This window comes from Vombatus ursinus, unplaced genomic scaffold (genome assembly GCF_900497805.2).
Source record: "Vombatus ursinus unplaced genomic scaffold, bare-nosed wombat genome assembly UNPS02014818.1, whole genome shotgun sequence".
In the NCBI taxonomy this organism is placed as follows: domain Eukaryota; kingdom Metazoa; phylum Chordata; class Mammalia; order Diprotodontia; family Vombatidae; genus Vombatus; species Vombatus ursinus.
In genome coordinates, this window is record NW_020954596.1 from 17261923 (window position 1) to 17277526 (window position 15604).

General features: G+C 37.8%; 1 protein-coding gene across 1 annotated transcript in view; it reads right to left on the reverse strand.

Moving 5' to 3' along the window:
- STK32B (serine/threonine kinase 32B) overlaps nt 1-15604 on the reverse strand; it is a 264794-nt gene that overhangs the window by 42826 nt on the left and 206364 nt on the right. Inside the window, exons 4-5 of the mRNA XM_027836560.1 lie at nt 14126-14215; nt 1602-1705 (exon numbers count right to left, since the gene is read on the reverse strand). Coding sequence (XP_027692361.1) covers nt 1602-1705; nt 14126-14215 — 194 coding nt within the window. The remainder of the gene's footprint in view (nt 1-1601; nt 1706-14125; nt 14216-15604) is intronic.

Genomic DNA, 15604 nt, shown 5'->3' on the forward strand with positions numbered 1-15604 from the left:
GACTCCTGCTCCAAATTATTTTGTATTTGCTTTTGCATAGATTTTGTATTTTCTCCTCAACTTATATGTCTCCCCCCGAGAGAATGAGAGCTCCCAGAGAACAGGGGCCATTGCCTATTTATCTTTATATCCTTCATGCCTTGCATAGGGCCTAGCACATAGCAAGTAGGTGCTGGATAGATAGTTGTTGAATGAATGAGTGCCCTACACCAAAGAAATTACAGATCTGGACCAAAATGGGAAAAAAGAAATGACTTCCATCAAGCTGACACTTTCTAGGCTGCAGAAACTGAAGGTCCCCATTGGGAAAGCCTATTCAAAGTGCTGTCGGACTCCCTGAAAAGAAGACTCTTGGCAGAATTCAAAATGAAACCACAGATGCCCAAAGCCAGAGAGATTGAGCCATCACTTTATTTGAGGAAAATGCTTGTCTTTTTTGTGAGAATTAGGGGATAGCTATGACCCAAAAGGAATGACTGAAAACCTAGCTGCTTTTTTTTAATTGCCTGGGAATTTTAGCCATGCCTTGAAAAGTTCTGTTCTAAACTTCTCTCAGTAATTGATTACCTCAGCAACATATGCTCTGGTGATGACTACATCCTATGGCTCATCCTTACATCGCAGACTATGACATTACCTTCTTAGGGCACAGATCAATGGAGCAAAGAAAGTTACAAAAAGCCTGTAGCACTTAACAATTCTGAAGGAAATTACTGTTGTCCTGATTGGTGAATTTAGGGAACTCAATTTTTTTTTAATTTTTAAATACTAGGGAAAACATGCACACAATAAGTACATTTTATGAAAGAACTAAGACTTAGAATCATACCATCAGAAAGAGGCCTTATAGGTCATTTACTGCTATTTTACAAAGAACATTGGGTTTTAATAGCATTTGATATTCTGCACCTCAGTTTCCCTTTCTCTAAAATGGGAATAATAATACTTTCAGTACCTACTTTGCTGACAGGGCTGTCGTAAAAACAAAAGGACTTAATGTAGCAATTAAAGTAATTATTATCATTATTATTTTACAGAGAAGAAAACTGAGTCCCAGAAAAGATACCATAGCCATGCAGTAATTCTGATAATAGATCACATTTGTTTAATATTTTAAGGTTTGCAAAGTGTTATCTATCTATCTATCTATCTATCTATCTATCTATCTATCTATCTATCTATCTATCTACATGCACTCTTCTTTCAACCTTAAAAGAACCTTATGAGATAGGTGTTATTATGATCCCTATTTCAGAGAGGAGGAAACTTAGGGTAAGAGAGGCTGAAATTCAGGCTCAAATAAGTAGTAAAGGTTTGAGGTGAGAATTAAATCTTCATCATTTTGGCTCCAAGTTCTGTGTTCTATCTTCTATACCTTGCTACCTTTCTATGTAAGAGGCAGAGCCAGCACTTGAACTCAGGACTCTTCTCCGATTTAGATACAGTATAATATGTGCACAAACAACAAACATTTATTAAGCACTGACTGTGTACAAAGCCTTGTGTTTATTGCTGGAATTACACTTTTATTTTACAGGTCACACCCAACTGCTTCTAAACTCTTGACTCCCATTTACTAGGGAATAGCAAGTATTCCTTACCCAACCACGCAATAATTCATAAGCTGTAACTCCCAGGGACCACCAATCTACAGGGTAGGAGTATCCTGGGCCTCCATCCATAAACACCTGGAATACTTCTGGAGCTGCCAAAGAGAAAAGAACAAAGGAGACATAAACCACCATGCTCACTCTACACGCTCATTTTACACAGTCCCGGCAGGTGCATTTCTGTCTCGCTTGTGTGGTGTGGTTGGCGTCATGGACAAAGGAATTGTTTCTCCTCCAGGAAGACCTGGGGCCCAGGTCCTGCCTCTGACACAAGCCAGTTTTGTAACTCTGAGTAGGTTATCGTCACCTCTTAGTGACTTTGGAAACTCATTAAGCCTACAAGTTGCAGAAAAGATGACAATCATCAAGAGAGTTTCTTCACATATGAGTTCTTCTTACCAGGGAAATCATGAGTCCAGTACCTGTCCATTGTATGATGCAAAATGTTTTTTTTTAATCAAATCACAATTTGCAATTTTGCTTGAATGCTAAGTTCAGAGATGTGTTCCACCTAAAAAAAAGAACGAGATCCTTGATACAACTGTTTCTACTACTTTCATATTTGATTCTTTCTTCTTCTTCATAGCACATACAATCTGCCGCTAAATTATGTTGCTACTGCCGTCAGTCGGTATGACAAATAAATATAAAACCTCTCTGAATTTGGAGGGGGGAGGGGGACATGAAAGGGAAGGGAAGGGAAGAGGGAGAGATGAGAGGGTAAGTTGCTAAGAATCTTAGAGATCATCTAATCCAACCCACTCATTTAACAGATTGGTTCATCTAAATCCCTGAGAGTTCAAGTGACAGGGGACAGCTAGGTGGCACAGTGGATAGAGCACTGGCCCTGAAGTCAGGAGGACCTGAGTTCAAATCCAGCCTCAGACCAAACACTTGACACTCACTAGCTGTGTGACCCTGGGCAAGTCACTTAACCCCAATTGCCTAAAAAAAAAAAGTCAAATGACAATGTAAAGTCACACACAGATAGTTGGTGGCTTATCCAGGAACAGAACCCAACTCTATTCAGCCTAATGCTCTCTCCTTTGTACCAAGTTATTACTCTTAAGCTAATTAGCTAAATTTTATGCTTCGATTTCCAGAAATATTTTATGAAATACATATCATCTCTGATTAATTTGCAGACATAATTCCATCCTGTATTTTTCAGAGAAACTAAAATCATAATCGTGCAGCCACAGCATGTTGTGACTAGAAACATCTAAATTCAATTTCGAAGTGAGAGTTCATTATGCCTAAAAAAGTACATATTTAAATTAAGGGGGTTGTACTAAATGATGTCTAAGTCATCCTTCCTGAAAATTGATGATTCTATTGGGTCTAATGAGAAAAGATGACATTGTTATTACACTTTCTTTGTATCTTCAACATCAACAAGACTTTACACATAGGATGTGATAAACAAATATTCATTGAATAAAGGGGATGCTTTGAGGGGTAGTGGGTGCCCCTTACTTGAGGTCTTCAAATATAGGCTTGATGACCAGCTATTTCCTATATTTTATCATGGAACAAGACTAGAGGAGCATAGGAGTTCTGAATCAGTCACTCAGCAAGCACTTCTTAACGTGTTAAATGCTTAAGGGGTACACAGAATGAAAAAAAAACAGTACCTATTTTCAAGGAGCTCACAGTCTAACAGAGGAGACAACATACACACACACAAAAACTACGTACAAACAAGATATATACAAGACAACTGTAGATAAACAAAAGAGGAAAGGCACTGCGATTGAGACGGATCAGGAAATTTTTCTTGTGGATGATTAAAGTTTAGCTGGGACTTGAAGGAAGCCAGGAAGTAGAGATGATAAAGCAGAGAATTCCAGATATGGGGGAATAATGGATGAACATACCTGGAGATGGGAAATAGAGTGTCTTATGTGATACTGATGAGGTGTGAGTACCAAAGCTGAGGAAAAGTGACAACAACTTCATAGAATCATAGATTTAGAACTGCAAAGGAACTCAGAGATCATCTAGTCCAATTCTCTCATTGTCCAGATTGGGAAACAGGTCCTGCGATGGAAAGTAACTTGCCCATGGTTACATTGGTAGTACAAGGCAGAACTGAGGTCTGAAACCAGGTCACCAAATCCAACACTATTTCCACTGTCTCCTTCTTAAACAAAAGATTATAATCAATGCATAGAAATTCATGACCAAATATTTGGAGAATTTGAGTGAGTTTCAGTTTTCTTTATTCTAGGAAGAAAGTATTATATACTGCAAACTAAGTGCATTGGTTTGAGAATCAGGAGAACAGTCATAGTCCTAGGTCTGACCATTACTAGCTATGTGACCTTGGACAAGGAACTCTGCCTCAATTTCCTCCTCTGTAAAATTAAGAGATTCAGCTATTTGTTCTCTTACATCTCAAGTTCTAACATTCTCTGTTCTAAGGCACCTTCAAGCTATTATATCCTCTGTACTAAAATCCCTTCCTACTATGACATTCTGTGTTTTAAGGGTCCTTCAAATCTGTTCTGAAGTCACTCTTTTAGCTCTGACTTTCTATGTTCTAAAGTCCCTTCCAGCTTTGACTCCCTATAAGTCTATATCATAACAATTTTTATGGGAAGCCCAGTACTTAAAGCAAACTCTAAGGAGCAGTGGATCCAGGGGAATTTACACTGTATTTTTTCCTATCCTACCCAAGTCCAGAGAATAAAAATGAGAGCTCACACTTCAATTTCCCTTTAAAAGTTTACAAAGTACTCTGCAACTTACAGCAACTCTGTGGGTACACACAGTACAAGAATTATTATCCCAACTTTAGAGTTGAAGAAATTGAAGTCTAGAGGGGTGAAATGACTTCTCCAACATCTTAACACTAGTAAACATCATACTAAAACTGGACCCGGGTCTTCTATTCCCCAAGATATCTTGTGCATCTGAGCATGTTCTACTTTCTGGGCCCACCACACGTTGGGTAGTGTGGGACACTCAATGGATATTTAAGTAACAGAGCTCTCCCAGACCACCTTTAATTCACAACAATTTCATGGAAGGTTCCCAGGCTGGAGGAAGGCAGCAGAAACCAGACCACTAGTTAGCCTAGTAGGATTTGGAGAGAAAGCCAGACTACAGTCTTTGGCATAGTTCCAGAACCCTTCTTCCCCTGACCTAGACCATTCTACACCCCTGAGGCTCTGCATCTCCTGGAGTCCAGTAAAATTGTTTTTCACATAACCAGACTATTCAATAACACTTTATTAAGCACTGACTCTATGCTAAGTTCTAAGGGATAAACAAACCCAAATGAAATGGCCCCTGCTTTAGAGGAGCCTACATTCTATTGCCTTCTCAGATTTAACCAAAAGCTCCATTTAATAATAATTTTTAAAGGACATATGGAAGTTGATTTTGACTTCTGTTCTCTCCAACTTGGCAGCTTATGTACAAACTCAGTGGAAACCCTCATAGCTCTGCCATCATCTGCCCAGTGGTATGCCGATATCAATTCTCAAGTCGTCCCAAACATTGCCATGAGTAGTTGAGTAATTCTGCCAGCACAGGTTTTAAATAGAAAGCAAGAATTAAGCCTGAGGGGTGGCATGTAATCAGTTATTCAGAAATGCATTGGTGTAAAGAAAGCAAATTCCATCCCTTCCCTCCACCCCCACCTTGGAAATGTCAACATGAACTTGGTTGGACTATACGTATTACACTAAACACTGCCAAACTGAGAATACTTACTGTTAAAAAAAAAAAAGAGCAAGCCCACTAATGATGATCATTATGAGCTTCCTGATTTAGCTCTCAAAATATGACTGAAAGCTGGGATTGCTGTGACAGGATTGCTGTGTTGTTTAGTGACCAGACCTGCTGAGCCTGAAATCCTTCAGCTCTAGGTTGGATTTGAAATGTTATTGGGTTTGTTTTATCCTTGACTAGGAACACTGCAATAAAAGTCATCAATCTAAGTATGTTAGAAAGGGAAAGGGGGAAGAAAGTACTTCTGCATACAGGACGTCCAAGTGGGGTGATGTCCTAGATTACAGTACATAGAGCATGGGAAGTAGAAGGACTTTAGAGATGATCTCATTCCCTCATCAGTCGGTCAATCAGTCCACTATTTTCTAGTCTCTGTGCTAAGTACTGGGGATACAAAGAAAGGCATAATGTTCCTTTATGAGTTAAAGCTCTGCTGCATGTTTCTGGGACCCTCAGTAGCTCAGGAGCCACTTGGCCGTAACAGCTTAGATGTGGGAGATTCTCGAAATGGAAAGACCAGTCAGCCAGTCAATCAATAAACAGTTATCAAGTGCCTTCTATGTGCCAGGCACGGTGTTATGTGCTGGAGATTTAAATGCAGAAGACAGTCCCTGCCCCCAAGGAACTCACACTCTAATGGGAGAGACAGCATGCAAAAAAAGAATGTACAAACAAGTTAAATAAAGGATAAAATTGGAGATAATCTCGAGGGAAGGCACTAACATTAAACAGGGCTAAGAAAGGCTTTTTGTAGAAGGTGGGATTTTAGCTGAGGCCTGAAGGAAGCCAGGGGATCCAGAAGGCAGATGAGGAGGGAGAGAGTTCTAAGCATGAAGGATAGTTTGTGAAAATAGTCAGTGGATAGAGTGTCATGCTTGAGGAACGGCAAGGGAGTCAGTGTCACTGGATGGCAGAATATGTGTATTGTGGCAGGCGGAGGGGAGCAAGAAGTAGAAATGCCAGAAAGGCAGAAAGAAGCTGTTATAGAAGGTTTAAAAGCCAAACAGAGGGTTTTAATTTTATCCTAGAGATTATAGGGAGCCATTGGAGATTACTGAACAGGGGAGTGATATGGTCAAACTGGCATTTAAGGGAGATCAATTTGACAGTCAAGTGGAAGATGGACTGGAGTGGGAAAAGGGGGTGGATTTGAGAGGAGAAGGCAGAAGAAATCTACTACAATAGTCCACACACACACACATATATGTATGTATATGCTGTCTTCTTTCACTAGACTCTTAAGTTCCTCGAGGGCAGGACTATTTGTATTTGTCTTTTTATCCCCCATTCCTCTCATACTGCTTGGCACAGAACTGACATTTAATAAATGCTTATCTGTTTCCTTATTTGAGAGACTACAAAAGGAACAAAGACAGAATCTTGGGGAATGACAATAGTCAAGGATTGGGAAGAGGAGAACTATCCTGTAAAGGAAACAAAGAAGAAAAACCAGAAAAGTGTGAGTCATAGGAGGCAAGTTAGTGACCACGTCTTATATGATTATGGGCAGGTCATTTTCACCTTTCTTTTTCTCTTCTCTAATCTCTTGGATTAGAATTCTAATCTCTTGGAGTTCTTAGATGAACCCTAGAGTTTTTTACAATATCAAAACCCTATGAAGGAGAGGGCTGAGGTGTTAAATTCACTTATTTCCAAAGTGCACTAGTGTGGGTGAGCATTCCATACTCCACAAGATAAGATGTTAAGATGGTGTGCGTAAATGTGAATATTTCCTCCACAAATTTGAATCTTCCTACACCCAGCCAATTGAATACTGAGTGTCAAATGACAGATTTGTGGATTTCAGTCTCTTGAGCTCTTTAGTTCAAAGGCCCCACCAGCAGTTCACAGAATATTAAATGTACCAGCTCAGTTAATGATTGAGTGGATAAAGTCCCAGAGGGCAAACTCTCCAGGCAGCCCAGGGAAAGGTATTTGCATAGAGCCAGATTTTTATTAATTAAAATAACAGATGGAATATGCAATTTTTAAGTGTCCCAGATAAAGGATCATGTGAAGTCCCCAGAGCCCATGCAGAGTTTGGTTAACCTCCACACCAGGGCTGATTAATATGAAGAATTGAATATATGAATATATTATCAACATGTAAGCAGTTACATGCAAAGGAAGAGGATACGAGAAAACCACAGACTCAATCAGGAACTAAGTTTTTCCTTGAATATTTTCAGACCTCTAGCAACACTGACATGGTCCATATCTTTGTTGTTGTTGTTGTTGTTTTTATAGATCACAATTTAACAAAATTATACTCAATAAGTAGTCACCACTTAAACAATTAAAAATAGTTGAAGACTAACTTAATCCTCAAAATTGGTGGATATTAAGGATAAAATCATAAAAATGGATAATTTCATTAAAAGTAATGATAACAATGAGACATTTCTTTGTATATCTACAGCACAGGGTGGGGTCTGGTGCTGCCTCTGTGATCCAGGTGCCATTTATAGTACCTAGAATTCTATTCAGTAGCTTCCAGAAGGTGGCTTCCATTGCCCTGGAAGTTGGAACTGTTCAAGTTTACCTACTCATCCCCACCCAATCTGTCAAATTTATGACCTCAGATGCTAAATCTCATAGTGGTTAGAGTGCAGAGCTTGAAGTCACTTAAATCTGCATTGGTTCATGTTGGTGCTCCCAAGAAATTTTCTCTTTTGTAACTTTCCTTCAGCTCTGGCATGATCCTAGGGTCTGAAGCTTCCTCTGCATGGCACTCAATGTTCTCACTGATCTGGCCCCAAGAGTACCTTTCTAGACATATCTTTCCCTCATCCTCCATTCTAGTCAAGGTACCTTGCTCACTTTTCTTGAAATTGTTTTGTGAGTTCCTACCTCCCTGATTTTTTCACACCATTTACTCGACCTTGAGTGCCCTTTACTTCCTTCCTCCCCAATTCCTGAGAATCACAGTGAGTCTCAGCTCCACAAAGAAATCTCTCCTGCTCCCTAAAACCCACAAGGAGGTCATTTCTCTGATTGTCTGTAGCATTTACAGTCTCCAACTCTCATTTGGCCCTTTTCATACACAGCATTATCTGTGTGCGTGTTTTCTGCCCCCTATCCAATCGTAAGCTTCTTGTGGGCAGGGGATATACCTTGGTGTTCTCTACTATCCCCAAGCTTGTGTCTTTCCAAAATAATTTGAATTTATTTACCTGATTCACATAAAATAGGGCTGGATGCTTCAGGTGAACCAAAGTTTAAAGAAAAGGCAGTGGTTAGACTTGAAGGCAAGGAGATCTGAGTTCAAATCCAAACTCAGATACTAGCTGTGTGACTAAGCCAATCACTTAATCTCTCTCAGCTTCAGTTTTCTCATCTATAAAATGTAACTAATAATCATACCTACCTTCCAGGGTTGCTGTTAGGATAAAATGAGATAATTGTAAAGTACTTTGAAAACCTTCTAGCAATATATAAATGCCAGCTATTATTATTATCATATTATAAAAGATACATGGGAAACTTCTTGCAAGAAAAAAAGAGAGAGAAAGAGAAAGAAAGAAAGAAAGAAAAAAGAAAGAAAGAAAGAAAGAAAGAAAGAAAGAAAGAAAGAAAGAAAGACAAACTTCTTGCTAGCTATGATATCATTCAGGGTAAACCCAACCAGAAAAAAAGAAAAGGGCTGTCCATATAGCAAAAGGGAGAGGTTACAGATGGATAGACTGTACCAAAAGACCTCCAGGGCATTGAGTGGCTCAGATCCGTTGAATTCAATGCATCTTATTAAATGCTTACTATATGTCAGACTCTGGGAGTGGTTCTTGAGCTGAGCCTCAAAGGGATCTAGGGATTCCTAGGCTTGGAGATTAGGAGATAAAGCATTCCAGGCACAATTTTGCAAAAGTATGTAAACTGGAGATTAAATGTTATAAATGGGGAACAGGAGGAATGACAAGAACGTTGACAGTGTGAGGAAAATAATGTGATATCAGTCTGGCAGGTAAGCTGGAGCAACATTGGGAAGGGCTTAAAATGCTGGTGAGAGGAATGCTAAGCGGTGGCATGGTGAATAAACTTCCGGACTTGGAGTCAGACCTGAGTTCAAATCCCGCCTCAGATATATTTGGTTAGCTCTGTAACCCTGGGCAAGACACTTATCCTCTCTCAGTCTCAGTTTCCTTATAATAATAGCACCTACCTCCAGGGTTGTTGTGAGGATCAAGTGAGATACCATATGTAAAGTGCTTTGCAAACCTTAAAGTGCTATATAAATGTTAGTTTTATTAATACTGTTGTTAGTGGTAGTGGTATTGCTGTTGTCTTATCCTAGAGGGAATAAGGAGTTTTTTAAGTGTCTTTGACAGGGGAATGACATAGGTTGATCTATACTGTAGAGAATACCAACTTGGCAAGCTATACAAAGGATAGATTGCAGACATATATGGTAGGAGGAGAGGGGAAGGGCAAGACTTTTATAGAAAGATTTGTATTGGAGTGTTACCCACTCCAGTGGCATCTTTCCATCCTATTTGCCCATATTAGTGTTCAATGAAAATGGGAAAGGCCACTTCCTCCCTAAGCAGGATTCATGATTTCAGATCCTTAAAGAAGGTTAGTTTTTCTAGGAGCATAAATTTTTTTGAAATCCTTTGAGATGAGAATTTTTCTATAAATGTATATGTCTAATATTATATCAGAGATGGTATGGAGGTGGCAAGAAAAGATCAGTCCATTTCTTGACCAGACAAGTTTGGAAGTGTTCTCAAAAATAATAATAAAATGAAAAGTTACCGTGAACCATGATACAGATAATCATATCTGCTTAGAAACTATTCATACTCAAGTTAATCAACTTCAACAAATAAAATATCTGACATTAGATTGGTGCTTTTGAATCTGACTTGTGGCAAGCTTCCACAGGTTGTCATTACCAATTTGTTTAATCTGGTACATTTAGCATGAATTAATTTTCTCAGATTTTTGCATCATTATATTTCTGCATTTGTATTGGACCTCATTAAGGCCAGTACCTTCTTTATTTACTGATTAAGTGATTAAACTATTGCTCTATGCAGTACAGTAAGTATCCCTAATGGTAAACAGCCAAGTCATGATTACAAACTAAAACAAAGCAGGTTTTGCATTGCTTTTCAGTATCCTTAGTTCCCTAACTAGAAGAGGACTTATCAGGCCAATGCAGCAGTTTTATTTGATTCCACATTAATACATTAGCTTGTGATAACAGAATTCAAATTGACAGAACTGAGAACCAATATAATATAAATTACTCCAAAGGTTCAGAGCAATGGGACGTGCTCCTTGCTTATCTCTGATTTCCATGGCCCTGGCAAGAGTCTTTGAAGAAGTGAATTATGACTAGGGAATGGAACTCTTTGGAGAAATTCATAATCTCAAAAGAGGCCTGTTGGGTGATCAAATGCATCAATGAGCTAGGTACGGTTTTGTAAAACCAAACTTGTTTTTTAGACAAACCAGAAGAATGAAGGAACTAAAGAATCATGTCATATGAAGATCATGAGAAGGAACTGGGAATGTTTAGCCTGGAGAAGAGAAGGTTTAAGGGAGACACGATAATACTTTTCAAATTTTGGAAGGCTGCCATGTTGTTCTCCAAAGCTCCAGAGGGCAAAACCAGGACAGACGGAAGGAAGTCAGGGAGTCAGAGGTTAGTTCAAGATGAAGAACTTCCTAAGAGAGCAACCCAGTGGTAAAATGGGCTGTCTTGGGATAAAGTGACTTTTCCATCATGAGGTATATTCAAGCAGAGACTGGATGGCCACTTCTCAGAGCTATGATGGAGGAGATTCATGTTGTAGGTAGGCCTTGAACTATATGAATGACTTTCAAGGTCCTTCTAGGTCTGAAGTCCGATGATTTGGTGGATATGTTAAAAAAAAAACAAAACCTTAAGGCTTACAAATTTTATCTTTAGCTCCATTAAAAGTTGAAAGATTTTAGAGAGAATTTTTAACTAAATAAGACACAAATTACTCCGAAGACCTCAGAACCAGTTTTTCTGCACATTTGTTTGGAAATTAATAAAAATTATACTAGTAGCTAGATGGTACAATAGATAGAGTGCTGGGCCCAGAATCAGAAAGATTCATTTTCCTGGGTTCATATCCAGCCTTAGAAACTTACTAGCTGTGTGACCTTGAGTGAGTCACTTAACCCTGTTGCCTCAGTTTCATCATCTGCAAAATGAGTTGGAGAAGGAAATGGCAAACTACTCTAGTATCTTTGCCAAGAAAACTCCAAATAGGGTCACAAAGAATTGGACACAACTGAGACGACAGAACAACACCAACGATAGTATAAAAGATTCTTATCTATTTATGAAAGATAATCTGGTCAGAAATTTATTTGATGGCATATTTTTACTGTTGTCCCAATTACAAAGTACATGTCAAAATAATAAACGTGCATTTTATTTCAAAATATTGTTCTTTTCTCAAATATTCTGAAAATACTTTTTATTTATTTATATTTTTTATTTTTATTTTTATTTTTAGGCAATTAGGGTTAAGTGACTTGCCCAGGGTCATACAGCTAGTAAGTGTCAAGTGTTTAGTCTGAGACTGGATTTGAATTCAGGTCTTCCTGACCTCAGGGCTGGTGTTCTATCTACTACGCCACCTAACTGCCCCATGAAAGTACTTTTCAAAAATGCTACTGTATGGAAGTTGTGAAAGTCCCATTTTGAGGGAATGATAGTAATGATAGTATATACAATTGTTATTTTACTTAAATTTAGTGACATAATCTATTGTAAACCTAATCTTCTACCCTGCACATACTAGGGATTTAATGCTTATAAAGATTAATTTTATTGACATGTATAATTCAAAATTAAGCACATTTTACAATTCAATTGAGAATACATGCAGAAAGAAAGAAGAGGGAATGAGGGAGTGGGGGAGAGAGAAGAGGGATAGGAAAAAAAGATAAATTTTGGTCTGGACTTGTGGTTTTATAAAGAACTCCCTGGTGCCCAAATTCCCTCTTCACTAATGTAGATTAGCAATTCCCATAATTTATAGTCTTATAATCTTTTTACAGTCTTCCCATAATGTATAGTCTTACAGGCTATAGTTATAGTCATAGTCTCCAATTATCCAGAGCACAGAGAAACTGAGTGATTTGGCCAGGGTCACACTTAATATGTGTCCCAGGTAGTACCTGAACCCAGGTCTTCCTGAAATCAAGATTGGCTCTCCATCTACTATGCCATACTGCCTCGAATATAAGTTGTACTCAATGAATTACCAGAAAGAGAAACAAGATCTGTTTTTCACAATTTCATATTTACAGTGAATATATTAATTACATAAAAGGAAAGATAATTTCATGTCTTATAGGTAGTTTTTTATCTTGGAGAAAAGCTGCCCATTAAGGTCTCTTTCAACTTTATCATTCTGTGTTCTGCATTCTAAGATCTATTTAATTTATAAATAAAGGGAGAGAAGTAATAATATTGGCATGCTTAATCTACTATCAATATTCAAATAGAAAATAATTTTAAGATAAAATAATTTAAGATTTAATTTTAAGTTAGAATTTAAGATTATAATTTAAGATAAAATTATAATTATATATGTCTAACTTCACTTAATTGGTTGGGGTTTGGGGGGATTTGTTGATAGAAGAGTGAGAATCCATTTTCATGAACTGAGTCCTGATTTTAAAAAATAATAAAAATTTTATTACAGTGATTTAAAACTATGATAAAGCCTGGGATAGTGAAGACAAAAAGTCACAGGCCTCGGAGTCAAAGTTCCAATTCAAGCACTTACTGGGTAGGTGACTATGGGCAAGTCTTTTATCACTGTGAGCCTCAGTTTCCTCATCTGTAAAATGGGGATGATAATATTTCCAATACCTACTTGATAGCACTTTTTGGAGAAAAATGTTATTAAAATGTGAGCTACTATTTTTGTGGTCATTTAATATACAAAGTGAAAAATGTGTCGATTCTCTACATATCCTGATCTCCAAACATCTTTAACATTGGGTTAACACAGTGATTTTGAATGCTTTTAGAGCTGGACACTCTCTTGGTATATATCTAGTGTTAAAAAAAATAATGCAGTTGTGTGCAGGTATATTGTAAAATGACTCTTAAGACAGTTTTCAAGGTAGAGTCTAATATAATCCATTGCATGTAGTGTAATGTTTGTTGAACAGCTGGATGAGTTCCAAATAGTGAGGAAAAGCTGAATTCAAGTATTTCCTATGACTGTGTGTGTTTGACTTTGGACAAGTCACCTTCCAGTTCTCTAGGTAGCTTTTAAAGGCTACATTGGTAGAAAGAATTATTTCTTCCAAGAGTTCCCAATACCAATGAAGTCAGAGATCCAATCCTCAACTAGTCCCTATCCCTGTTAAAAATAAGAGGCTGACTTATCTTCCTGACTTACCTTCCTGAATTCAAATCTGACTTTAGACACTTACAAGCTATGTGACTCTGAGTAAGTCACTTAACCCTGTTTGCCTCAGTTTCCTCATCTGTAAAATGAGCTGGAGAAGGTCATGGCAAACCACTCCAGTATCTCTACCAAGAAAACCCTAAATGAGGTCACAAAAAGTCAGACACAACTGAAACAAGCAGACCACAAGGTCTCTTCCAATTGTATGTCCTGGGGTACCTTCCAGCTGTAATATTTTGTGTTTTAAGTTTCCTTTCAGATCTAATATTCTATGTTCTAAAACCTAAGTAAAGACCTTTCTCAGTTAGTCAATAAGCATTTATTAAGTGCCTACTGTATACTAAATTTCTAATTTATCGTAAAACTTACCCATGTAGGGCTTTGTTCCAGCCATCGAGGAAGCCTTTTCTGCTCCTTTTATTACAGTGGCGATGTTAAAGTCAGTTATGTGGACATGCCCTAAAAATACAGAAACACAAATGAATGTTAACCATGTCACATCTGGGTCTGATCATTGTTTGGCTAACACATGGAAAAGAAACTTGTCTGTTGGGTATAATAACACCTGTGCCTTCCACCCCCTGGGAGGGCAGGGAAACATTGCATTGGCTATAAAACCTTAGTTTGGAGGATGTCCATCAGATTGGCTCAATGCTATACCATTTAAACTCATGTTAGATTTTACGTGTCTTTTTATTAAATTTCATAGTATTAAATTCAGCCCATCATTATACTTTGTTAAAAAATCTTTTTGGTTCCTGGTGCTGTCATCCAATGGATTAGTTATCCCTCTAGGCTTCATTTTATTTGCAAATTTTATAAGCAACTCATTTGTTGTTACTGAAAAAATTGATTAACATTATAATATGTAATTATAATAATATAGTGATATTTAATATAATTATTAACATTAATATCAATGTGACCTAACCTAGATTTTATTTAAACATATACACATGTATATGTGTATATATGTATATGCCTATATGCATGTATACGTGTGTGCTATGCACATGCAGCGTAAGCCAAGGACAGGTCTTGGGAGATCAGATTGCCTTTCAAGGTAAATGTGCCAAAGTGAAAAACAAATGAACAAACATAACCAGACTTGGAATCAAGACTGGACTTTATTCTTGGTTGTCACTTATTCGCTCTTTGGCCTGGGAAAGTGACTTCATCTTCTAAAGCCTTCTTTGCTTTCCTCATCTGTAAAACCAGTATACCAATAGACTATCACCTTCACTGGCTTCTTGCAAAGAAATTTTTTTGCAAACCACATAGGGTTATCAATATATAATCTATTCTTGTTTCAAGTCAGTATGATAAACTGAAATGGGCATTTGAAGCTTAGTTCCAAGGGCAGTTCTGACCCTCACTGGCTCCATGGCCCTGGACATCATTTAAACTCTTTGAGTCTCACCTTCCTCATCTGTTAAATGGGAATGCTAACATTTGAATGGCTTACCACACAGAATTTTTTTAGGGCTCAAATGATATAATTATGCTTTAACTCCACTCATTTTTGGAGGGTATCAGGCCTATGATGTCAACGATATAGGGAACAACTCCCTTGTACCAATGCAGGTTAGCATTTGTTCTAATGTGAGCAGCATGATTTGGCCAGGACCACAAAGCCAACAGGTATCAGAGGTAAGACTTGATGTTAGGTCTTCCTGACTGCCAGCTGACTATATAGACTATGCCCTGCTGCCTTTTTATACATTATATATATATATATATATATATATATGTGTGTGTGTGTGTGTGTGTGTGTATGTACACGTGTGTGTACACACACTCATACACATATGTATACATATATGTAAACATATATATACACATATATAT